At 35.1% G+C, this 27,673-nt stretch overlaps 1 protein-coding gene and 1 pseudogene across 2 annotated transcripts in view; one reads left to right on the top strand and one right to left on the bottom strand.

Annotated features, from left to right (window-relative positions):
- The window catches only part of LRRK2 (leucine rich repeat kinase 2), a gene marked incomplete at both ends in the record, with an annotated part of 199,740 nt that overhangs the window by 22,787 nt on the left and 149,280 nt on the right, over nt 1–27,673 (bottom strand). Inside the window, 5 exons of the mRNA XM_080706299.1 lie at nt 46–118; nt 3,681–3,871; nt 5,717–5,911; nt 9,218–9,318; nt 11,809–11,979. Of these exons, the coding sequence (XP_080562425.1) occupies nt 46–118; nt 3,681–3,871; nt 5,717–5,911; nt 9,218–9,318; nt 11,809–11,979 (731 nt within the window). The remainder of the gene's footprint in view (nt 1–45; nt 119–3,680; nt 3,872–5,716; nt 5,912–9,217; nt 9,319–11,808; nt 11,980–27,673) is intronic.
- Nucleotides 18,150–18,860, top strand: LOC308270306 (serine/threonine/tyrosine-interacting protein-like; annotated as a pseudogene). Its single transcript has one exon. The product of its transcript is annotated as a serine/threonine/tyrosine-interacting protein-like (transcript).

Below are 27,673 nucleotides of genomic sequence, written 5' to 3' on the forward strand. Positions count from 1 at the left end.
CAAAATATTTAAATTAATTTGATGCAGAACACTTTTAATATTTACCTTAACAGACTTATCTTCAAAAATCGCCAAATTGCCATTAGCAGTTCCCACCAAAAGAAAATTGTTTTGCTTGCTAAAAGGACAAATTTCAAAATTGTTATGAAAAACATTTATATTAACTAAAAAAATTGTAGTTCTTCTTAGAGTGACTTGAATTTATTTATTTATCATTCATTCCTTCCTTCCTTCATTCATTCATTCATTTACTTTGTGGTAAAAGGGATTGAACTTAGAGTCATTCTACCTACAAGCTACACCCCAACCCTATTTTTTTATTTTATTTTATTTTTATCTTGAAACAGGGTCTCCCTAAATCGATGAGGCTGGCCTCAAACCTGTAATACTTCTGTCTCAGTCTCCCAAGTACAGCATGTGCCACCTAGCTGATTTTTAACTAAACTTCAGACAGATTCTTTTCCTACTATGGACCCTGACCTCCCTTTCCTTAAAAACATTTGGATATACAAAATCTTTCTCTGCTTCTTTGAGATATAAATCTTTCCCCAGCTTCTTGCCAGTTTCACAACACAGGAAAATCACAACACAGGACCTAGAAGCCATCCCTTTGGAATGTAATTATAAAGAGGGATGGCATTCCCTATGTCCCAGTCTGTGAGAGGACAAGAGCCTACCTTCAATAAGCACAATTCGCAAAGGCAGATGGCCTAATCATACTGACACCCTCCCATGGCCATGGCCTCCAATAGCCTCCAATACTTTTTCAAGCCCTGTACTTAAAATTCTCCCCACTTAGGTTTTAGTGGAGTTGGGGTCCATTTCTTTCTCCTGTTGCAATTTCATAGAATAAAATCTACCTTGCCTATTTTAATATCCAACAAATTTTTCCTTAACAATGTCCAAATAATTTCAACTCCAAATTGCCTATGGGTTTTATATTTCAGATACCAAAAGCTTGGGCTTTATTTCTTTCTGATACTTTTTTCTCCAGTACTGACTCAAATCAGGGAAGCACATAAGGGTATAGTTTTAATGGCTCCTGGAAATTATCCTGCCCTATATATTACAGTAACCAACCTGACTCATGCCTGAAATTCTGCCATTTAGATAAAATTCCTTTGAGAAAAGATATTTGTATATGATATGGTTATATTATCTATTAACCATTTATTACATTCTTTTCCCTTTAGGTGGTAAGGTAATTGATATATGTAAACTTATCACAAAATAGGCTGCTGATATAGGCTGGTGATATGTATGTATATATGTATATATGTATGTATGTATTCAAAAAAAGAATGAAGGAAATTCATCTCCAAAGAGGCCCCACCAAGGTAAATGGTAGAGAAAGAGCTACAGCCTAAAGAAATGCTTGACTTATTTTATGACTGTCTCAGCTAAATCTGCATACAAAAAAAAAAGATAAAAGCAAGTATCATGTATCTATTGGGCATTTGTATCTCTTCTTTTGTGAAATGTCTATTTCTTGATTGAGTTGTTTTTCTAGTGTAAAGTTTTTAAGTTCTTTGTATATTTTAGATCTTAGACCTCTGTCATAGAGATAGCTGGTAGATCTCCCATTCTATAGGCTTTCTCTTTAAACTCTTGATGATTTCCTTTGATGAAGAGAAACTTTTAAGTTTGATGCCATCCCACTTATTAAATCTTGTTTTAATTTCCTGAGCTTTGGGGATCTTGTTGAGGAAGTTCCTACCTGTGCCTATATGTTGGAGTGTTGAGCCTATGCTCTCTTCTAACAGCTGCATAGACCCTGGTCTAACTTCGAGATATTGGATCCATCAAGTTGATTTCTGTGCAGGGTGGAAGTTAAGGATTTAGTTCCATTTTTCCACAAATGGATAGCCAGTTTTTCCAGCAACATTTATCATAAAGGCTGTCTTTTCTCCAGCATATGTATTTGGCCTCTTTGTCAAAAGTCAATTGATTATAAGTGCATGAAGTAGTTTCTGTATCTTCTGTTCCATTGGTCTCTGTGCCTATTTTTGTGCTAATACCATGTTGTTTAAAATTCCTATAGCTCTGTAATATAACTTGAAGTCAGGAATTGTGATGCCTCCTGCATGGTTCTTGTTGCTGAGAAATGATTGGGCTATTCTGGGTCTTTTGTTTCTCCATATGAAGTTTATGACTGATTTTTCTACATCTATGAAGAATAACATTGGTATTTTGTTAGGGACTGCATTGATTCTGTAGATCACTTTTGGTAGAATGGACATTTTGATATTTATTCTGCCTATCTAAAAGCAAGGGAGATCTTTCTATCTTCCAAGGTCTTCTTTAATTTCTTTTTTTAGTGTTCTATAATTTTCACTATAGAGGTATTTTACCTTTTTTGGTTAGGTTTATTTTTAGGTATTTTATTGGTTTTGAGGTTACATAAAAATGTTCAACATCATTGGCAATCAGGGAGATACAAATCAAAATCACATAGAGATTCCATCTAACCCCAATCAGAATGGCAATTTTAAAGAAGTCAAATAACAATAAATGTTGGCAAGGATATGGGGAAATAGAAACTCTTCTACAGTGTTGGAGGGACTACAAACTAGTTCAACAGCTATGGAGATCAGTGTGGAAATCCCTAAGAAAAGTGGGAATGGATCCACCATAGGATCTGGCCATAACACTACTGAGTATCTTTCCAAAGGGGTTGAAACCAGTGAACTGCAGTAATAAACCCATGTTTATAGCAGCACAATTCACAATAGACAGATTATGGAACCAACCTAGGTATCCATCAAAGGATAAATGAATTACAAAACTATGGGAAATCACACAGTGGAATTCTACTCAACAATAAAAAAAATATGTCATTTGCAAGAAAATGGAAACATCTGGAGAATGTTATATTAAGTAAGATTCGCCAATCACAGAGAGTGAAGGGTCACATTTTTTCTTAAATATGTGCAGGATAGGGAACAATCGGGATACAAGAGGGACTCCAGATAATAGATGAGAAACTTCAGTGGAGCCAGGAAGGAGATACAAGTCTAGGGGAGGAGGAAGACCAAGGTTCATTAATGGAAATACTACCATAGATTATGTGTGTCTATGGTACATTATATGGTATGTTATAATGTCTATGTGACATTATATGACTATATATCAATGCCAATCTGGGTGCTCCGTATTGGCAGGGAGGGATTTGATGTGGGGGGCACCAAGTGCTGTACACATGTATGTCATTGTCAATATTATTTACATTATGATGTGAGACTATAATGTATCAATAAAAGTACAAATTAAATAAAATATATTTTTTTAAAAGGCAAGTATCATTTTGGCCTCTTGCAATTTCCTTTGTTTGTTTGTGTGTTTTCTGTTGTACTGGAAGTTTAATCTAGGGGCATTCTATCGCCAAGCTATACCCCCAATCCTATTTTATTTTTTTGTTTTGAAACAGGGTCTCACTAGGTTGATGAGAGTCTTACTACATTGGTGAAGGTTGTCTTGAACTTGCAATCCTTCTGTCTTACCTCCCAAGTTCTGGGATTATAGGCATGCACCACATAACCTGGTTTCCAATTCCTTTTAATATATGTGAACCAATAAAAACAAGGTAAAAGTGAGAAATCTGCTGATGCAGTAACAATTTTGAACATGATTAAGTCATCTAAAAAGTATGTAATTTTCTCCAATTAAATTCACAGATATACCTTTGCCTGGGAAAGGAATTGCAATACAAACAAGTGACAGAATCAGTCATCCTTTCAAGGGTATGTCTCCTTGTCCCATTTTCAGTATTGATGACCAGGAGGGTACCAGACTGTGTCCCAGCCACAATCCAACTTTCCTTGTCAGCAGGAAGATGCACTAAGGCTAAACAAAATATTCTTTCAGTAACTTCCTGTTAAGAAAGGAAAATACAGTCTCAAGAACCTAGATTTAAGTTATAAGAACTACAGAGAATAAAAACATTCCATTTCAACATACTTAATTTGTTACTTTTATTTACTTTTCAAAACAATGCCAATTTTATTTAATTTTCAACAATAAATGAGTTAACTGACAATTCTGTGTGTGTGTGTGTGTGTGTGTGTGTGTGTGTGTCTGTGTGTGTCTGTGTGTGTGTGCATGTGTGTGTTGCTAGACTGAACCCAAGGGCATTCTACCTCTTAGATACATCCTTGAGACCTATTTTATTTATTTTTTTGAAATGGTATTGCTGAATTGCTGACAGCCTCATTAAGTTGCTGAGGCTGGCTTTGAACCTGCAATCCTCTTGTCTCAGCTTCCCAAGTACTGTGATTATAGGCATGTGCCATCACACAGGGCTTGCAAGCAACTTTTGCCTAATTAGAATGCACTGGAGGCTAAAATTTAAATTATTTTTTGTGTCAGTTCTCATTCCAGTAAAACCCTATGAACAGATTATTCAACCTCAAGCATAATTTTCAGCACAACACGGATTTCAAGGCAACCATGAAACTATTTGGTTGCCATTTTTAATATGGAATGCTTTGTGAATTTGCATATTATCCTTACCCAGGGATATTAGGTTATTTTCAAGCCTAGAAATTTATCTAGTTGCAGATACAATTTGTTGATAAATCTCATAGGGGCCACCTCCCAGATTCAGATCTCCTTTATCTCTCAGTTGCAGCCATCCCCTTGCTGCTCTGCTATTGGCAACGATGAGTTTAGATCAGCAATCGTCACCAAAGAATTCCTGCAGTTAATGGGAACTGGTGGGCCCAGAAATCCTTAAATTACACCACCCCATCTCTGCAGATGGTAGCCAATGGCTGATTGACACACGACAATGAGACATTGGCCTACTTTCTGGAGTAGGAACATCCTGAAATGTATCACTTAGAATGCCTCTCCAGAACTCCTCGTGGGAAATTGAGGCTGAGCCTGGACTTCCTCACAAATCAGTATGGCTGAGCTTCTTCCTCTATGAATACCTTCTGCCTTTCTCTACTCCCTTCTAGATTTCTCTCACATTGAGTCACTTGCACAAGAAAACCTCTCTGGAGCTGTTTCTGGATTTCCTGGTCTAAGGTACATATATACCATGGCTGTAAAATGAAATATAGACTCATTTCATATGAATACTAATGGAAGTTAATTTTCTAATACTCCTGTATTTACTCCTAATCTGTCTTCTAAAGTACTTGAAAACTGGTGTCTGCTTTAAATTATTTTTTAATTTTGCACATCATTATTTTTGTGTGTGTGTGTGTGGTACTGAGGTTCCTGGAAGCCCTTCTACCTCCAGGCTAGGGCTACACTCCCAGACCTATTTTATACTTTTTATTTGGAAACAGGGTCTCTTAAGCCAGCACAGCTGGCTTTGAACCTGCGCGATCCTCCTGTCACCGCCTCCCAAGTGTGAGGATTACAAGCGTGCGCCACCACGCCTGGCAAATTTGGCACATTATAATTTTACAACATATTGGCATAGAGTTTCCAAAAAATATATATGCACACAGCTCTTGGTGCCCTCCCCATCAAGTCCCTCCCCAATCCCTTACCCTCCCTGTGCATGTCTTTTGAGATTAAATCGGTGGCTTTGTATATATTCATAACATTATTTAAACTATTACATTTTTGATGACTTCATCCCCCCTCTTCCCTTCCCTAATCCCCACTATAAATCTCTTGGAGTTTCTGTTCATCTATCTGATGGTTCCTTTACTTAAAGTATGTGTTCTAAACAATTTCTAATTTGAAGAGTGATCAGATTTACCTCAGAAGTATATCCTTCAGTTTTTAAGTCGAGAAACAAGAGCTGACCTTTGTCGGTGTGCCCACAGCCCAGCCACACACGTGCATTCTTGCTATTAGGATTTGCAGCAACCATACATTCAACAGTAATGTTTTTAGGTATTAAAATATGTCTCATGAGACATATTAAGTCAGCTGAATTCAAAATGTCAAAGACCTAAGAAAGTTAAAAATAACAAAATGACATCTGTCAAGTTTTTAAATTTATTCTTGAAAGATCAAATATAAAACTAAATGGCATAGCTCTATACAACAAAACCTAAGTTTGTTAAACTGCGATCTACCTATATCAAGATTAATTATGATTAATAATCCAAACTCCACTTAAAATGATATGAAAGACAAACACATAGTTTTAAACTGTGCTTATGTGGTAATTATTTAATTTGGAAAAAAAAAGAGCTCAAAAGTGTTGTCTGAACAGAATTTTAACCACAGTGGTTCTTAACTGTATTCTATGTTGCAGAATCACTTCAAGGCAGAGAACACTTGAGCTACATCAGAGTCAAGCTTCTCCCAGTGGACAGAAATGAACATATCGATCTTTGGTAACAAGATTTTGAGACCATCTCTAGATTCTGTCTTTGTGTTTTTACTCCAAGCACTAGGTAATGGGAGGGATGGTGTGAACCAGTGCAAAACAGCAGCGGGATCCAGGACACCGGGATGAGAGGTGGGACACAGCCACCTGCCTGTCACTCTTGAGACCTGAGAAAGCTCCTGACTTTCTCAGTGCCTCCCCTAATTAAGGGGAACAATTTATTCTTCTGGCCTATTACATACTGTATTTTAAGGTATAACTAAGCATTTCAATACTTCCATAAACATTAAAAACACAAAGTTATTATGTATTCTATGAAGCACAAGAAAAGCATAAATAAAAATGGAAGGAGGTAAAGAAAAATAATAATTAAGTTTCAAAAAATTTTATTGTGATTAAAAAATATGAAAAGTCCATGTTACTAACATTGGTGACAAACAAGACTGAAAGATATCTAAACCAAATAGCTGAGACAGTAATGCAACATTGAGTAAAGTCTGTGTATTTGACTCAGGTATTTATTAGAAAATTTCTCAATAAATTAAGGATATAAATTCAGGAGATCACAACATAAAGATAACCTGATTTCAATCTATGACATAAGAATAAATACTATCAGTTTAAAACACAGCAAGAGCTCTTTTTTGGATAATATGGTAGAAGTTACTCTGGAAAAACCTCCGGCTAAAAAGAATTTAAGATGCTATATTTCAAAATGTATTTAAAACAATTATAACAATATAAAGACCAAGATCATAATGAGAAAACACCAGAAGTTAATTGGATATTAAAGCCAGATTTCCACTGAAAGCATTTGTCTACTGAGACAAATTGATGTGTATTTTTGGATGCCTGCTGTGGCCCATAGAGAGAAATTAAAACCATGGCCTGACTAGGCAGACATTCCTAAAAAGGTCCTGTATCCATAAAGCTGACCTGAAAGGCCTGCATATTCAGTGAAAACTAGAATCAGAAAGAAAGCTGCTCACAATCCCTGGCCTATAAGAAAAGCTGTTCTGGCTCTATGGAGAGAAATGTGGGATGGGGGAAAGGACCCTGAGAAATTGCTATCCAACAAGCTCACTCTCAAGAACTTCTGTAGATAAGATTCATATCACACGAGTGGCTAAAAGACAAACAAGCAAATAAAAAATAACTCAAGTTGCACGTGGAGGCACATGCTTATAATCCCAGTATTTGGTAGGCTAAGACAGGAGGATCTGGGTTCTAGGCCAGCCTCAGCTATAAGTGAGGCCCTCCACAATTTAGTAAGATCCTGTTTCAAAATAAAGAATAAAAAATAGGCTGGGGGTGTAGTTTGGAGGTAGAATGTACCTGGGTTCCATCCCCAGTACCACAAAATACAAAAAAACATAAAAACAAAACAAAACAAAAGAACTCAAACAAGGAATTGAGTTAAAGCAATTCAAACCAAGAAGACCCAACATAAGACCTGGAGGACCTTCATGTAGAATTACAACTTTGAGAAAACCTAAGGAAATGGAGAGATAACCCAGATTTCAAAGTAGGTTGGGATGTAGCTCAGTGCCAAAGTGCTTGCCTGGCAAGTTCACCACCCTGGGTTCAATCCCCAGTCCAAAAAAAAAAAAAAAAAAAAAAAGACAAAAAAATATAGGAAGACAATATCATAAAGATATCATTCTTCATAATTTATCTACAGAAGCAGCACAGATACAACACAAAGCTATAGAAAAAATAGATAAATTGGCCAGTGGTGAAGGAAATGTATGTGTAGATATGTCTATGTTTCAATATATTACAAAATGAATATGTAAGATCACTGGGAGTAAAGAGGAGAAATTATTTAATAAAATGAAGCTGGAAAAATTGGTTTCCCATTTGGAAGTAGGAAACTGCAGTAAGATAAAAGTATTAATTCTATACAAATTAATGACATAAACTTCAGAAGCAAACTATTTTCATTTTTGGAGAAATTGTAGAAAATATTTTTGTGATTCTAGGGACCTGAAAAAATACCAGGAAAGTAATAACCATAAAGATTTTTTAATTTATCCATATTAAATTAAGAAATTCTGTTCATTAAAAGAGTGCATTAACGGACACTGAAAAAGGCAAACCAAGATAGGTGTGGTGGCACATGCCTATAACCCCAGTATGTGGGAGGCTGAGACAGGATTGCAGATTCAAAGCTAGTCAGTAACTTAGAGAGACCCTGTTTTAGAATAAAAATTTAAAAAGGGTTGGCTATGTAGCTAAGAGGTAGAATGCCCCTGTGTTCAATTCCCAGTATCACACACACAAAAAAAAAAAAAAGAAAAAAAGGCAAAATGCACAAAACCCCCCAAAATTTTTTCAACAAATATAACAAAAAAGGATTAGTATACTATATTTTTTTGTGGCACTGGGGTTCCTGGAAGCCCTTCTACCTCCGGGCTACACTCCCAGACCTATTTTATATTTTTATTTGGAAACAGGGTCTCCTAAGCCAGCGCGCGGCTGGCTTCGAACCTGCGCAATCCTCCTCTCTCAGCCTCCCAAGTGCGGGGATTACAAGCGTGCACCACCACACCCGGCTGATTAGTATACTATATTTAAAGAATTTTTTTCTTGTCTGACTTGTAAGCAAATAAACCAATAGTAAAATGGACAAAATAATAAGTATTTCACAGAAGGCACTTCACATAGAAGAGCAATCAGGAAAAACATAAGAGCAGTTGCTAGTTTATTGTCAATAGTTTTTATATTGTCAGGATGGTGGAAATTATAAGAGTTTTATCTGTAAATATTTTTAACTCTATGTGTGTAAGTATATGTTTATTTATGTTTTTATTTGAATATTTTACATATATAAGTATGTAAAAATTCAGAGATACAAATGTATACATATAAATGTATAGATGTTCTACTCAAAATATTAACAAATTTTGACTGTAAGAATACCTGGGAAGAAGTAGGTCTTTCTTGAGGATTTTCTTTCAAGCACTTTTTAATTAACTTTTCAACTGTAGGCCACGGAGAACAACCATATTCTTTAACTGGATCTAAAACATGAAAAAATACTATGCTAGTACACTAACCATATCAAAAGTTATTTTTTTAATGTAATAAGAAGTCTAGACATTGAAAAAGAAAACACTGATTTCCATAATTCCATATTTCTTATAAATTTACTTATCACAAAATTAAAGGTAATTTAATTAACCCAGTCTCCACTAGAGACATCAGGAAAAAAATGTCCTCTTTAATGACATAAAAAAAGACAAATACCAACAAGAAAATAAGAAATTTTCACTCAAAATAGACTGAAAATACTCTACTCATACAATAACGAGGCTTTTAGTTTAATATTTAAAGTAATCAAGCATTTAATTTTCATTTTACTATAGTCAGTTTGTGCACAAATTTTTTTATAAGAGGAATGCCAGTATAGTGGGTCTGTACAGAATAGAGTCATGAATGTTTTCCCTGGAAAGCTAACTAGGAAAATAAGAGAGAAGACCTAGATAGTATCTAATGTTTATTAAAATAATAGATTTTCTTTTGCCAGGGTCTTTACTGGTCCTTCTAAAGTACTAGTTAATGCTGTACTGACTGTGTCTGGGCCACAGTATACATTCAAAAGTATTTCTTAAATAAGAAAAAAAAAAGCAGAATGGATGAGAAAGAGCTCAATAAATTATTTTTACTAATGCATCATAATTATACACTATATTGTGATTTATAGTGATACAGTCACAAAAGCACATAGCATAATTGGTCTGTTTCTCTCCTTCCCCTCCCCCTCCCCTCCCCTCCTCCCTCCCCTGTCCCCTTCTACTGCTCTGGTCTTCTATTTTCATGAAGTCCTTTTTTTCCCTTTTTTTTCTTTTTTCTTTCTAACTTCTGCATATTAGAAAAAAACATATGACCCTCAAGAGAGAGAGAGAGAGAGAGAGAGAGAGAGAGAGAGAGAGAGAGTGTGTGTGTGTGTGTGTGTGTGTGTGTGTGTGTGTGTGTTACTAGGGACTGAATAATCCAGGCACATTCTACCTCTGAGTTCCAGCTTCAGCCCTATTTTAATTTTTATTTTGAAACGAATTATTGCTGAATTGCTGAGGGCCTTGCTAAATTGCTGAGGCTGGCTGTTAACCTGTGATCCTCCTTTCTCAGCTCCCAAGTACTGGGATTATAGGTGGTACCACCACACCTGGCTAACCCTTGACTTTTGAGTATCTTAAATCATTTAACATTATGTTTTTCAGTTCCATACATTTTCCTGCAAATTACATAATTTTGTTCTTTTATATGACTGGGCTCAATAAATTTAAAGGATATTTTGTAGTGAGAACTAAACTAATGATCAAGGAATGAATGACAAGGTCCTAAAATTTCTTGAAAAAATGAGACAACCATTCAAAATGAAGTCTGATAGACCAGGTGTGGTGGCACTCGCTTGTAAACCCAGCATTCCAAAGGCTTAGACCTGAGGATTACAGTTCATGGACAGCCTCAGCTACTTAGTGAGTTCCTTTGCAACTCAGTGAGACTGGTTTCAAAATAAAGAATAAAAATAGGGCTGAGGGTGCAGCTCAGAGGTCGAATACCCCTGGGTTCCATCCTCACACCCACAAAATATTAATAATAAATAAAATAAAATAAAATAGACTAACTGGGCATGGTAGCACATGCTTGTAATCCCAGCATTTGGGAGGCTGAGATTGGAGGATTGTGGTTCACAGACAGCCTCAGCTACTTAATGAGGCCCTCCGCAACTTAGTGAGACCTTGTTTCAAAAATAAAGAATAAACTGGGCATGGTGGCGCACGCCTGTAATCCCACGCTTGGGAGGCAGAGACAGGAAGATCAAGCAGCTTTGAAGCCAGCCACTCTGGCTTAAGAGACCCTGTTTCCAAATAAAAAGTATAAAAATAGGTCTGGGAGTGTAACCTAGAGGTAGAAGGGCTTCTAGGAACCCCAGTACCACCAAAAAAATAAAATAAAATAAAATAAATACAAAATAAAAAATAGGGCAAGGGGTGTAGCTCAGAGGTAGAATGGCCCTGGGTTCCATTAATAAAAAAATTTATTAAGAAGGCATATCTCATTTTAAGTGTTCTTAACACACATACAATTAGTGAGAAAGAGGAATAATAAGGGCTTAATGATTTACTTGTTTATTTTTAAAAACAAGTTTAATTAAACAGCATACTTAAAATTTAAATTATATAAACACATGGATTATGACCTAAAGGCTATGGTTTTAGTTGGAAGCACATCTTAAGAATATTGTATAATGTCTTAGCATTAGAAGGACTTCATGTTTGTAATTCCTAATGGCAAAATGATACCCTGGGGTATTAACATGCCACAGTCTTCACACACATTCCTTTGGTAGTCGACAGTCCTTTCAAACCTCATCATCTATCCAAAACCTCTTTGATTTTACACTTAGCTTTTTACTTCACTTAACCACTGAATTGTCTACAACTCCTTGGGATTGAAGTTGCTGACATTTAGGAAAATTCATTATAATAGATACAAATAGTACTTACCAGGTAATTTTCCTTGTATTGCTAATTCATCAAACTCATTTGGAAACTTCAAACCCTCTACTATTCTACTTCCAGTTGTCAAAATATCATAAAGCAGCAACCCAAATGAATAAATGTCAGCCTGTTGATTATAAATGACATTTCCTCTAGCAACTTCAGGTGCACGAAACCCTGGAAGATAAATAATAAGATCCTTCAACCTTTATTATAAGATCTTATAATCCTATTATAACATCTTCAATCTTCAGTTAGATTACATTGAAGGATAATGATACACAGTCAAGAATAAATTTTTAAGAAGAGACTCATAATTAAAGAAATGAAGCTTCACAAGGAAAAAAACACTATCATTTTTCTTGTTCCTAAACATAACTAGTACCAGGTCAGTGATTCAAAAAGAAAAAGAGGGGAGGGGAAGCTTTCTAGACTTTAAACTGACTGAAATTCCAAAGCCCTTATTCGTTCCTGAACTTAGGACTCTGTTCTCCCCAATGAAAAATAAAAACAAAAACCATGGCTAAAACAAATAAATGCCCTGTCTCTCAGGCTTATGCCTGAAATTCTTTGAAAGGGAAATAAACCTTCATTTCAAAAGAAAGATAAATGACTTTTAAATTCTTCAGGTAAAAAAATAAATAATTTCACCATTACTTATAGCAGTAAAAATATTGACAATCTAAAGAGATCTAATCATAAAAGGAAAATGTCTAAATAATAGATACTGTGTGGTAAAGTAAAAATGTGTTTAAGATGACATGGTATAATGCAAATGACAAGACTATATAGGATATAGTTATGAGCACGCAGAAAGTTAACAAATTTGTGGAAAAAAACAACTGAATTAATTTTCTTAATTGTGATAATGATATTGTGATTATGTAAGTGAACATACTTATTCTAAGAAAATACATGAAAATATGTTTAGTACAAACATAGCATGATATGTGCAACTTAATTTCAAAGACTTATATAAAAAGAGGGAAAGAGATAACAAGTGGGAAAATTTTTTATAATCAACAAATTTATGTATAAGGTAGAACCCAATTTTCATTTTTTATTTTGAAACAGATTCTCACTAAGTTGTTGAGTGTCTCACCAAGTTTATGAGGTTGGCCTTGAACCTATCATCTTCCTGTCTTAGCCTTCTAAGTCTTGGGATTATAGGCGTTCATCACCAAGGCTGGCCTAGATGGGTTTATTTTTTTTCTTTTTGCGGGTCTGGGGATGGAACCCAGGGGCATTTGACCTCCGAGCTACACCCCCTGCCCTACTTTTTATTCTTTATTTTGAAACCGGGTCTCACTGAGTTGCAGAGGGCCTCACTACGTAACTGAGGCTGTCCGCGAACTGCGATCCTCCAGGTCTCAGCCTCCCGAATGCTGGGATTACAAGCGTGCGCCACCACGCCCGGCAAGATGGGTTTAAATTGTACTTTTCATTCAGCTTTTCAGTAGGCTTACATATTTTCAAAATAAAAGTTGATGGGAATGTACAGAAGGAAATGCATCCAAATGTAATGATTATTTCTATGTGCTGAAATTGTGCATATTCTCTTTTCATTTTTTATACTTCCAGATTTTTTACAATGAGCATATATAATTCTTATAGTAAGTTAAATATGCAGCCAGAAATATATAACAAAATGTGTGTTCACAGCCTTCAAGGAATAAATGACTGAATTTGAAAACAGTTCTGACAGACAGCCTACCAGCAAGAGGAAGCATAGCAGGACATGAGAGTCAAAAAGATAAAGATAGCAAATTTGAGATGTAGCTCCCATTCTACTAATTATTAACATTTCTTTTTTTAATATATATCATAGATATAATTATGTCAATATACTATGCAACATATTAATTTAATAATTATAGTTACTTACATGTAATATTAAGATATATTATAGACATAATATTTCAGCTTTAAATATATTACCTATTTCCTTAGAATTAGGAAATTTTCCTAAAAAAACACAAGTACTAATTGCATGTCTTAAGCTAATGAATTATGAAAATTATGGGTTCCAAAACATATCCCTGAAAAGTATATCTGTGACATAATATAACAAATTATAATAGCTCTTAATTCACATCACTATAGCATTTTACAGATACCTTCTTGAACATTTGATTTGATGTGCAAGGTCACTTCTGGTAGACAAATGAAGCTTTTTGTTTTACAAATGATGTGTGCCTTTCAGACATGTTACGTTGTTTTTCTAAGGCCACAAATATAATCAACAGTAAAGCCAAGAGTACTTAAAAATAATGAACTATTTTTAGTACCCACACGCTAAATGATTCATTAGCAATCCTTAATGCTTACCTTCTTAAAATTTAAGAGGTTTTTTAATCTGAATTAAAATTTTAAGCAATTTATTTATTATTCATTCAGCACATTAATTGTGGATCTCTTATACCATGTTCAAGAACTATTAAAATGCTCAGCACCTTTCTTTCCTTTATAGATTTGCAACTACAGTATCATAGAGAAGAAAGAAATTTGATGAAGGCACTTAGTCTTATTTCTAAATTCTCCTCCAATGCACATATCCTTTTGATATACTTTTTGTTTTCCAGGTATCAATTTATGGATCAGAGCGCTCAAGAGTTTGAAATTCTTTCCCAAAGATTCAGAAGACATTAAAAGTATAATCATGAATATATAAAATGGAATATTCAGTATGCAAATGCTTTTAATCTCATCTTCCTCCTTTCAAAATACATGTCTTCACTGATGTGATCCCATTATGGTAAAAGTATTATTTATACATTCAGGAAATACCTAAATTGTAATACTATTTTAAATGCATTTGAATCCATCCAAAGAATTTCTAGTGTCCTTGATTGCATTAATAGTTTACTGATGAGCATCTCACAGCTATTAAGTATTAGAGCCAGTTTGGTACTTGGTTATTGTTCAATAAATTATTGCCAAATTCATGCATAAATGAATAAAAATAGGTATAATTTCTCCCGCAGAATTATGACAATCTCAATGTTAAAGTAATTTTTTAAAATAGGACTCATAAATTCTGTATTTACAAATTATTTTTCAGGGAAGTCTGCATTTCAACAAATGTAATCAGAAAAACACCCATAAGTCAAAAAATTAGAAATTTATTGTTTTTATGTATATATATATATATATATATATATATATGTATATGCATACATGGTATCCAAAAATATGTACATTTTATATCTGTTTTAACTTTGGTAGAGTTTGAGTAGGACATGTTTTGCAACCTCTCTCAGATGATAATGCATAACCAGAGAATAATAGCATATTTACTCAGACTATTGTATTTATATAAAAGTGGACACAGCTGAAGCCATCAGTCATCATTCATCTCAGTCAACACTGCCACTTTCCAGCACCCACAATCAACTGTCACTCTCAACAGGAAATTCTTTTCACTGAGTTAAAGTTGAAACTCTCCAAGTTATTTCAAGCTGAAATCACCCATCCCATATTTACCTTTCAAAATGTAGACAGACATCACACTTCAATGTGATCATTGTCTGTAACCAAATTGTTTTGCCTTTGGATCCCTTGGCTCTGATGGTGCTGGGGTAGGGGCTCTGTTTTGGGGCTTCCTGGCTGACCTCTAAATTTTGCAATTTATACTGCCCTATAGCATTCTTACATTTCTTAGGCTTTAGGTTCCTAATCTGTATATTAAGAAGAGAAACTGTGTTAGAGGGTCATAAGGATTAAAAGCAATGGGCTGACCATAAGACAGGCATATTGATCATCTACTAAAAGGGTTTGTTCCTAGTGCTGTCCTCTCTGAGACAACTAATTCACCCACACCCAGGGTGAAGGCACTGCAGTAAGGGCTAGTAGAAAATGCACACAGAAGAGTATAATGAACACATAGACTTTTGCTTCTTTAGAAGCTTGTATGTAAAAAGATAGAACATTGCTGGGTCTGGTGGCATGCATCTATAATCCCAGTACTTGGGAGGCTGACCTTGTTTCAAAATTTAAAAAAAAAAAAAATAAGAAGGGCTGGGGGAGTAGTTGGAGGTAGAATGCCTTTGGATTCCTTCCTCAATACTCCTCCCCAAAAAGATATATGACATTAACAATAAAAAATCCTTTAAAAAGAAAAGACATAAAAAGAGATCATATGTCATTTTCTTTCCAGAAAGAATTGCTTAGGTAATGTCATTTAAATTTTTAATAAGAGTTTAAGGGCACAGTAACTAGAAGTGCTCTAACAATAAAGAATAATGATAAAGAGAAATTTGGAGATATATCAATAAAAAATGTATTAAGTTCCCCCCTACCCACACACTCTAGGGGAAGAGTGAGCAGAAGAGAACAAATCAAACCTTGGGTTTGTTTATCTGTCATGATCTTTCTCCATATTTATGTTACCGAAAGTCAATACTAAAGGTTACAAGATATCCGGAACAAATATCAGGCTTGGCATAAAGAATCAGATGGTTGTAGAATATCAGGCAGACTTTTATCTAAAGAAGGGAGTCAGACCTTAATGAAGGGGATAGGAGTGTGGAAGAGGAAAATTCTGTAATATACAGGATGTACATTAACAAACATCAAAGTCAATCACTAAGCCAAACATGAGAAGGAGGGAGGGGGAGGAAGTGAGGTGAGAATTGGGTAAGGGTTAACTGGGTGATGTGTGTATGTATGCCTCTACCATCTTGTACTCCATTAAGATGTACAATTACAATGCACCAATAAAAAAAAAAACTAAAAATAAGAAGGGAGTCAAATACCAAAATGCAAGGTTATGAGTATAAACCCAGATGAACTGAGGTGTCTACTAGCTGACCCAGACCATAGAGGGGGTGGAGAATTCAAGTCCAGAGCCACACCAATAGTGACCAGAGATATCCACTGCCCCATTAAGTGGAAAAGCTTCAACACCAGAATTTCCACCTTACAAATACAGAAACTGGGTCGGCAGAAGGAACTGCAAGCCCCAGATGAGTGGTCCAGCCCACCTTTGTGGCATCTGAGAGGCCTTTTAAGAGAAGACTATAATCTGTGTCCACTTTACATATATGGTAATATACAAGGTCTGTGGGATTCCATTATCAAAGACTGTTTTTCTAACTTATAGTTAGGTGATAATATTTGTTATTCGTGGATCTGGATATGTTGTTCCATTTTGCTTTTTTCTGGGGGGGTGGAATAACTGAAGAGTGAACCTAGGTGCATTCTACCTCTGAGTTACACCCTCAGCCCTATAATATTTTTATTTTTAATAATGAAGATTGAGTATTTAAGTCTCTTTAGGTATTTGTCAGAGTTGTGTTTAAGAGAGAGAGAGAGAGATTATAGGATTTAAAGGCAACTATTTCTGGATTTAGTCCTCAATTATATTATCATTCTTGGCCACTCACTGTGACATAATTTTATTAAGCCTCCATGTACACATTTCACAAATTAAAAAATAATAGCAAAACTTCAGATCTGGCATAAAGATAAGAGATTGCATTTCTTATGTACCTGGCAAGAGGCCTGGCACACAGCAAGTGCTCAAGAAATTGTAATTATTTTTATTATTATCAATAAACCCAGAAATACTCTGAGTCAAGCTATATCCCCTGAAGCATTTATGAAAATGCACACTTTACTTCCAAAATATAGCTATGCAAAAATGAGAGAGAGAATACATATTTGGAGCGAAAATAAAGTCAGGCATTGCAATCTGGGGAGTCTGGAGCCATTTGCTTACCTAAATACATAGTATAGGAGTTAAGAGAATGAACTAGAACTTTGTGATATCCTCTAGTGTGTTTTTTTCCATCATGAGCATGGTGTTTTAATTGAGGAGCTGCAATCATCAAGTTGACATCAAGCTACCTGTCACTGTATTTACAAATAACTAACTATATACAGCTTCCCCAAAGACAGGGCTGTCCTCCACAAAGTGGTTGTTAACTTCTCAATTCTCTATTCTCTACTCAAACAAAAATCTGAAAGACAAAAAGTCTTTATTGATCACTGGCCCTGGGACTCCTTCTTACCAAACAACACTTGCAATTCAGGTGAACCTGTCTGTAGGAGAGGAGGAGAGCTGAGAAAGGGAGAGAGGAGGCAGCCAGCTGTGACATCTTGCCCTGTACACGCCGAGCTGGGACTGCCGACACCAAGGCCTCCAGAGACCACCCCCCCAAAAGAAGCCAATGACTTGAAAAGAATTAAGTGGCTGCAGATCCTGAGCATTTTAAGTGGGCAGCACCTCACTCCAGGTTCGACAGAGATCTGACAGCTCAGTTGCCCAGACAAAACCTGCAGCATTGGTGTGGACCCAACCTCACCCTCCAGAGACCCAGAGTAGTGTTCAACTTTAAGTTAACTGCATGGATCAGTGGGAGAGCACCCAGCACAACTGCAGGGACTCACAAGGCAATCAAGAGACTCATGGGGTGAAGCTGGAGTGCAAGGAATATGCTGAGGTGTGGAACTACCCTATGAGGCAAGAGAGGCAGGAAAATTTATCTAGCTTATTCTTAGGCTCATATTCTTCTGCTATGAAAAGCAAGCTACCTGTACTCCAGAAACACTGAATAACCCATATAACTTGTATATGACAAAATATTGAAGCAAACTTTATTAAATCAAATGTTCAATAATTATTTAGGTATTTAATCTTGTATATTGCAGATAATCCAGTTGAAAATATAATACTTTTTTGCCTATGAATAAAGAATTTATGGATAAGAGCTAACAATCTGGAAGACAAGTTCTTGTTCATGGTAATAAAAGGATCTCCAGAAGTGCTGTCTTTATTATTGTATACATTATTGTTGAAAACATTTGGAATGAAGTAGAGTTTCATTTGCTTATGTCCAAGAGAAAAGATTTTGTATTAATCTAAATGTTGGATTTGTCCATCAACTTCAGGAATATGAAACCATCTACCTGGCAAATTAACAATATAAATGATGTCACTGCTCCAGATGGAAAGGTCTTTATCTATTCAACCTGGTACCACAGGCAGCTTGAAGAGAACACATGAAGAGGAAGATGATTTTGGAAACACGCAAGTGGCCACTGAACAGAATGACTGATCAAGAGGAGCATTACAGAGGGTATGGAGTTTTGTTTGAAAAGGAGAAAATACTAGAGATAATAATAACATAAAATGGTAAAAACAGAAGTAGTTTCTTTTTCAATTATATGTTGCTTCCAGACATGTTTCTCCACAATGTTGAACATGTTTTAAGAAGATGTTGGACTACTGCAATATATGGCACTGATGGTTTTACTCTTTTTTTTTTTAAAAACAAAAAACACTTTACAGTTTATTATAAACCAAGAAATTTGGACTTGTAAAGAGTTGTTACTGCAAATAATGTGCTTTTTATACTTGAAATTTATTTGTATGATGTAAAATTATTACCTTTAGGCAGGGCATAGTGGTGCATGCTTCTAACCCCAGCATTCAGGAGGCTGAGACCAGAGGATCACGGTTCGCGAACAGCCTCAGCTACTTAGTGAGGCCCTCTGCAACTCAGTGAGACCCGGTTTCAAAATAAATAATAAAAAAATAAGCCGGGCGTGGTGGTGCACTCATGTAATTCCCATGCTTGGGAGGCAGAGACAGGAGGATCGCGCGGGTTCGAAGTCAGACTCCTTGGCTTAAGAGACCCTGTTTCCAAATAGGTCTGAGAGTATATCCCGGAGGTAGAAGGATTTCCAGGAACCCCAGTACCACCAAAAATATTAAAAAATTTAAAAAATTTAAAAAATTAAAATATAGGGCAGGGGGTGTAGCTTGGATGTTGAATGATGCTGGGTTCCATCCCCAGACCCGCAAAAAATAAATAAATAAATAAATAAATAAATAAATAAATAAATAAATATAATAATTAATTAATTAAAAAATAAAAAGACTAATCCAGCACAGTGGCCCACGCTTGTAATCCCTGCACTTGGGAGGTGGAGACAGGAGAATCGCGCGGGTTCGAAGCCAGCCTTGCTGGCTTAAGAAACCCTGTTTCCAAATAATAAAAAAAAGTATAAAATAGGTCTGGGAGTGTAGCCCAGAGGTAGAAGGGTTTCCAGGGAACCCAGTTCCACAAAAAAAAAAAAAAAGACTAAAAACAACAACAACAACAACAACAAAAACTTAGGGCTGGGGGTATAGCTCAAAGGTAGAATGCTCCTAGGTTCCATTCCCAGTATCAAAAGAAAAAAAAATTATTACCTTTAAACAAAATGCAAGTTAGGAGGTATGTGTTTATAAATTTTAGGTAATTTATAACAAAATTATTTCCTAAGGTTTGCTAAAAATTTATTTTTATATATTCCATTTTTAAAATAACTTTACATTTCAATTGTATGATGGTGCCTCTTACAGAAACATTAAAATGCAGGAATCTGCTATATTTTTATTATAATCCAATAACTTAAGTAAATTAATTACTATTTTATTTTTAACTTCTTTATCCCATATTAAAAATCTTTAAATCATGACATTAACCAAAAACTATCCATACTTTAATAATTCAGTTAATGCTTCCTTTCTTATTATCTTCCTATTTTGTTTATTCTATAGAAAAAAATATATTTTTTGTGGTACTGGGGGCAGAACCCAGAGGCTTTCTACCTCTGGGCAATATTCCCAGACCTATTTTTATATTTTATTTGGAAACGGGGTCTCACTAAGTAGCTAAGGCTGGCTTTGAACCTGAGCGATCCTCCTGTCTCAGCCTCCCAAGAGCAGGGATTACAATTGTGTACCACGATGCCCAGCTCAGAAAAAATATTTAATGATCAAAGAAATATGCTTTGCTTTATGGTATATGCTCAAAAACAGGGACAGTGTTGGATTTCATGTAACTTTCCATTATGCTTTTTTAAGTAAAAAATTGTGTTTGTTTTTTTCTAGCCCTTTTTGTCTTTGTCTATACTAGTTCTAAGTAAAATATAATAAACCAACGAAGCACTAATTTTCCCCTAAGTGAAACCTCCCAAAAGTGCCATGCATTATTGAAAAGAAAACTTAACCCTCAAGACTCTAAACTAGTATGTAGAATACTGAAGAGTTCTTAACATGTTTCTGTAGTTTCTTTTGTTTTTGAACATTTATAGATAAATTTATAGTGAATAGTGAGGCTTAAAGAAACATTACTAAATTATATAAAATATGAAATATTTACTCCTTCATTTTATATTGTCTTAATGCTTCTGTGAGGTTATTCCAGCACAGACAGAAGCTTTTCTTTGGAGATGCATTTTTTTGGTAAAGGTGACTTGTGGATAGCTTTAGTTTATTATAACCTAGCTATTTAATCATTTATTTCCATTGAATTCATCCATGTTTCCCTTGTAATTTGCATTAGCAAAGTCGCTTTAAGGACTTTTAGTTCTCTGTGTTTTTATTTGTATGTATGAAAGTTGTTTTAAGAAAAACATGTTTGCTAATTTAAGTTTGATGTGAGGGAAGTATTTAATTTTTTATAGTTGATGATGTTAGGGTAGCACAAACAAAAACTCCTTTGTATCTTAATCCTCTGTTGAGCTGCTTAACTTATGGGAATATATGCACATTCCCTTAGTACTAAGAGGTAATAAGCAATGTCATTTAGACCAAGTTATTGGCTTTCCTTTCCTCCCTATGATGGAATAATACAGGAAAAAATGTAAATATCCAGCACAGTGGGAGAGTGAAAATTAATTAAAATTACTCTAAGAGTTAAGTATTGTTGATTCCTGTGGTATTCCTCTTCTGGTTTCCATTCCTTCCTGTCAGTAGCATCTTATCAGTCAATTGTAGTCCAGTACTGTATTCTGTAACCAGGTTATTTGGTGTATGTGGAGTCAAGATTGAATTGGTTGTAAAGCCAGATGCCACAGCTTTCTGTCTATATACCACTATTGGACAGGACAAATAAGATCTCTCTTGGAATCTAATTATAATCTTTAGGACTTCTGGGCAGATGGCGATGGAGGAGGAAAGCAGCACATTCCAGTCCTGCTGACACTCGATCCCCATTGCCTTAAAAAGAGCATTCTTACAAAAGCCAGAAAACACCACAACTTTAAAAAGAACAAAGGTGACAGGAAGAAAAAGGCTAGAAGACCAATCAGAGAACAGAAAGGAAACCTGCCCACCAATCTCTCTTCTTTTTTTTGTATTAAACCCACTTCATACCACTATACTAAAAACTCTACATTGATTACTAGAATACTACTAAATATTCACCATCTCTTATCTCTACTATATACAACCTTACCAAACTCATACTTCATTCTATTTGATCCTATTAACCTATTCTTAACCTATTCTTGCATTTATGACTTCACTTCCCTTCTTACTCAACCTTTACTGTTGAAAACAACAAAACTTTCCCTTAGATATACCAGCTGACACCTAGAGACTGAGGAAAATCCACCAGAAGCAACAGATATAAGCTCCTGAAATCATGGGAAAGAGGAATAACAAGAAAGCAAAGAGCTCCCACATTCCCACAATAAAAGAACCTGACAACACAAATTGCAGAGATCTCCAAAAGGGCAAATGAGGAATGTAACTGTAGAAATAATACAGGACTTTTGAAAAGAATTGAGAGAGTCTGAAAGAAATAAATGATGTAATCATTGAAGTGAAGGAACCAATTCAAACTATAAACAACTGATTAGACCACAAGGACTATAGGATCTCACTCCTAGAATATGATCACTCCAAAAAATGAACACATAGCATATAAGTTAGAAAAAACAATTCAACCACATGAACCAAACATTGAAAAAATATGGGCCCATTTTAAAAGAGCTAGCCTAAGAATAATTGGCATAGAGGAGGGAATAGAAGGTGAAACTAAAGGGATCAACAATCTTTACAAAGAAGTAATATAAGAAAAATTTCCAAACAAAAAACAAGAGGTCAATCCACAGGTACAGGAAACTTATAGAAGCTCCTGTAGACATGATCAAAGAAAAGGTTCTCCACACCACATAATAGTCAAAATGACCAATGAAGAACCCAAGGAGAGAATCTTAAGAGCAACAAAAACAAAAGACCAAGTGACACTGCAATCACTCCAGATTTCCCAAACCAAGTGAGGAAACCCAAAAGGGTCTGGAGTATCATATTTCAAACTCTGAAAAAAAACAACTTGCAGCCAAAAATTTCCTACCCAGCAAAACTATCTCTCAAATTAGATGAGGAAATAAAAATCTTCCACAACGAACAGAAGCTGAAGGAATTTATGTCTTCCAAACCAACACTAGAGAAAATACTCAAGGAGATTAACTTCAAAGAAGAAATAAGTAATACATTCCAGAACCAGGGAAACAAAAATTTCCACCCAGCACACAACTAAACAAAGAAGAACAAACACAACCTCAAACAGAAGTTAAATCTCAATATGTTAGGAATTAAAAAAACATCTCTCAATAATCACACTGAACATAAATGGCCTCAACTCCCCAATAAAAAGACATAAGGTGGTAAAATGGATTAAAAACCAGAATCCATCTATCTGATGACTGTAAGAAACATACTTTACAAGGAAGATAACAAGAAACGTAAAGTAAAGGGCAGGTGCAAGGTAATCTATGTCAATGGAACTCAAAGACAAACAGGAGTAGCAACAAAGATCTTAGAAAAGTTAGACTTCAAGCCCAAGCTTATTAAGAGACAAAGTAGGCCAGGCATGGTGGTACACACTTATAATCCCCACACTTGGGAGGCAGAGACAGGAGGATCGTGCAGGTTAGAAGCCAGCCTCACTGGCTTAAGAGACCCTGTTTCCAAATAAAAATATAAAAAATAGGCCTGGGAGTACAGCCCAGAGGTAGAAGGGTTTCCAGTAACCCCAGTACCACACACACAAAAAAAGAAGAGACAAAGTAGGCATTTTTTTTTACTAGTAAAATGAACAACAATGCAGCAAGAGGAAATAACAATAGTCAATATTTGTGCCCCAAACATATGTGCAGCTACTTTCATAAAACAAACTCTCTGTGACATTAAGTCACATATAAGTCCCAATACAATAATACTGTGAGATTCTAATACCCCTCTTTCACCATTAGAACAATCTTCTAGACAAATTGTCAGTAAAAATGCTTCAAACCTAAAGAACTCCATCAACCAAATGGACCTATTAGACTCATATAGAATATTCCACCCAACTAGAGCAGATTTCACATTTTTCTCAGCTGCTCATGGAACCTTATCCAAAATAGATTACATCATGGGCCACAGAGTGAGCACTAGAAAAATAACAAAATGTGATATACCTTCCTGTGTCTTTTCAAATCATAATAGAATAAAACTAGAACTCAACAATAAGAAGACCCAGAGAAATCACAAACATGAAGACTGCTAAATGAAGAATGGGTTATAATAAGAAGTAAGGGTAAGATCAAGAAATTTCTAGAAACAAACAAAAATAGAGATACAAGATATCAAAACCTCTGGGACACTTTGGAGCCAGTATTAAGAGAAAAATTTATAGCACTGAGTGCCCAGATAAGAACAGAAAATCACCAAATAAATAACCTAATGACACACCTCAAAGTCCTTGAAAAACAGGAATAGTCTAACCCCAAAGCCAGTAGAAGTCAGGAAACTATCAAAATCATAGCAGAAATCAACAAAGTAGAAAATTTAAAAAATATATATATAATCAACAAAACCAAAACCTGGTTTCTTGAAAAAATTAACTAGATGAGCCACTAGCCAATTTAGCCAAAAAAAAGAGAGAAAATCAATCCAAATTATGAAGATAAAAGATGAAAAAGGAGATATTACCACTGATAGTATAGAAATCCACAGGATTATAAGAAACTACTTGGAAAAACTATACTCCAACAAAATGTAAAATCTGGAGAAAACTGACAACTTTCTAGATAATTACAACCCTCCTAAACTGAGTCTAAAATATATAATAAAAAAAAACTTAAAACAACCAACAGCAATCAAAGGGATTAAAACAGCAATAAAGATCCTACCATTAAAGAAAAGTTCAGGACCAGATGGTTTCCCAAGTGAATTTTATAAAACCTTTATGGAAGAGATAATCCTGATACTCCTCAATGTATTTCATGAAATAGAAAGAAGTGGAACTCTCTCAAATTCATTCTCTGAAGCCAACATCACATTAGTAATAAAACCAAATAAAGACAGTTCAAGGAAGGAAAACTTCAGGCCTATATCTTTGATGAACTTGGATGCAAAACTGCTAAACAAAATACTAGCAACACACATTAAAAACAATATCAGAAAAATCATACTCCATGACCAAGTAGGATTCATCCAAGGGATTCAAGGCTGGTTCAACATATGAAAATCAATCCATGTAATTCATCATACAAACAAAACCAAAGACAAATATCACATGATCATTTCAATAGATGCTGAAAAAGCATTTGATAAAATCCAACATCCCTTTATGATAAAAGCACTGCAGAGAATTGGAATAGAAGAAACATAGTCAACATCATAAAAGCAATCGACAATAAACCCACAGACAACATCATATTAAATGGAGAAAAACTTCAAGAATCCCCCCTAAAAACAAGAAAGAGATAAAGATATCCATTATCACCACTTCTCTTCAATATGGTACTTGAGACTCTAGCCAGAGCAGTAAGGCAAGAGAAGGAAATCAAAGGAGTACAAATAGGAAAAGAAGAACTCAAACTTTCACTATTTGCAGATGACATGTTACTATATTATGAATACCCAACAAACTCAATCTAAAGGATTATAGAACTTATCAACAAATTCAGCATGGTGTCTGGATACAAAATCAGTCTTAAAACACTGAAAGCTTTTTCTATATACCAACCATAAATCCACTGAGAAAGAAATCCAGAAAACACTTCTACTTAGGATATCCTACAAAAAAATAAAATACTTAGGAATAAACTTAACCAAGGAGGTAAAAGGCCGCTACAAAGAAAATTATAAAACATTAAAAAAAGAAATTAAAGAAGACCTTATAAGATGGAAAGATCTTCCATGTTCATGCATAGGCAGAATAAATATCTTCAAAATGGCTATATTTCCAAAAGTGATCTACAGATTCAATGCAATACCCATTAAATTCAAGAGCATTCCTTACAGACATAGAAAATCAGTCCTTAAATTCAATTGGAACAACAAAAACCTCGGAATACCTAATATAGTTCCAGCAACAAAAACCATGCAGGAGGCATTAAATACCTGAATTTAAACTATACTACAAAGCCATAGTAATATAAACACCATGGTACTGGCACAAAAACAGATGCATAGACCAACGGAGCAGAATAGAAGACTCAGAAACAAATCCACATACTTACAGCCAATTGATTTTTGACAAAGGGGCAAAACACATACACTGGAAAAAAGACAAGGAAATAGATGGAACTGGAGAATATTATGTTAAATGAGATTAGTCGATGAGAAAAAAATAAGAAATTTGATGCTCTCCCTAATATGCAAATGCTAGGGAGAAAATGAATCATAGGAGAAACTCTAGACAAAGAAGTGTTACTATAGATGAACAAATAAGGTGACCTGAAGTGATGGGGGAGTAGAAGGAAATTCTCTAATGTTCATGATGTACATTAACAAACATATTAAAGCCAATCACTATGCCAAATATGAGAAGGAGGGAGGGGAAGGGATGAAAAGGGAATTGGGTTAGGGCTAATTGGGTGATATCTGCATGTATGCCCCCACCATCTTGCACTCCATTGAGATGTATGACTATAGTGCACCAATAAAAAGATATGAGGAAAAATACTGTAATATTTAGATACTTCATCCAGCAGAAACTCTGCATAAAGTAATCCTCATAAAAGCAAATTTAGGTGTAGTTTTAAAAGTGAGGCAGTTGTTTTTTTGTGTTTGTTTTCTTCATTATTCTGTTAGTTTTGTAAAACTACAAATATGCTATGAATCTGGCTAAAAATACAAATCTGGTTATTGATCAAATCTAATCTACTTGTTACTAATTTGTAACCAGTAATTTTCCAATTTTCTAACCACTATCATTTGTATGTTTACTAAAGTGCTTGCCCAGTACTTTATATTAAAGACTCTCAAATACCAGAACACAGGGTTGCCATCATCTTGAGTGTGATACTAATGTGAACAAAATCAGAGGTTTTTCTTTCATATAAGAAAAAAAGATATTGATTATTTTTTGAATCTGTTATCCCATGTTATCATGTTCAACTAGTTCTTTTGGTAGCTCTATTCTTTGTTCCATTCCATTTTTGTGCTTTTCATATCTAGCAATGTTTTATGACAGTTAACTATGATAAATTCAAACAATCATGATTTATTTTCTAGAGGATGTAAATAATGTGTGAGTGACTACCAAAGTTTTACATTAAATATGTAATCAGGTATTAGAATTAGAAGGTAATTTACACCAAAACATAAACTACATTACAGCCCATTTTCAAAATATGAAAAAATGTCAGAAATATTCATACTGAAATGGCAGTATTCTAATTTCAGTTCACTGGGTCATGTTAATTTTTTACTTGATTAGATATTTAAACAGTAGTTACTATCACCAGGTGTGGTGGCACACACTTATAATCCCTGCGCTTGGGAGGCGGAGACAGGAGGATCACGCAGGTTCGAAGCCAGCCGCGCTGGCTTAAGAGACCCTGTTTCCAAATAAAAATATAAAAATAGGTGTCTGGGAGTGTAGCCCAGAGGTAGATGAGCTTCCAGGAACCTCAGTACCACCACCAAACACATACACACACACACACACACACACACACACACACACACACACACACACTAGTTACTTTTACGTTCTTTCTACTCTGGGTGAATATGTTAAATGATGGTTTTTGCTACCAGCTCTCAACCATTTAACTTTTAGAGAATACTCATTTGGGGGGGGGGGGTTATGCTTAC

The sequence above is a fragment of the Muscardinus avellanarius genome (genome assembly GCF_963383645.1).
Source record: "Muscardinus avellanarius genome assembly, chromosome: 11".
Taxonomy (NCBI): Eukaryota; Metazoa; Chordata; class Mammalia; order Rodentia; family Gliridae; genus Muscardinus; species Muscardinus avellanarius.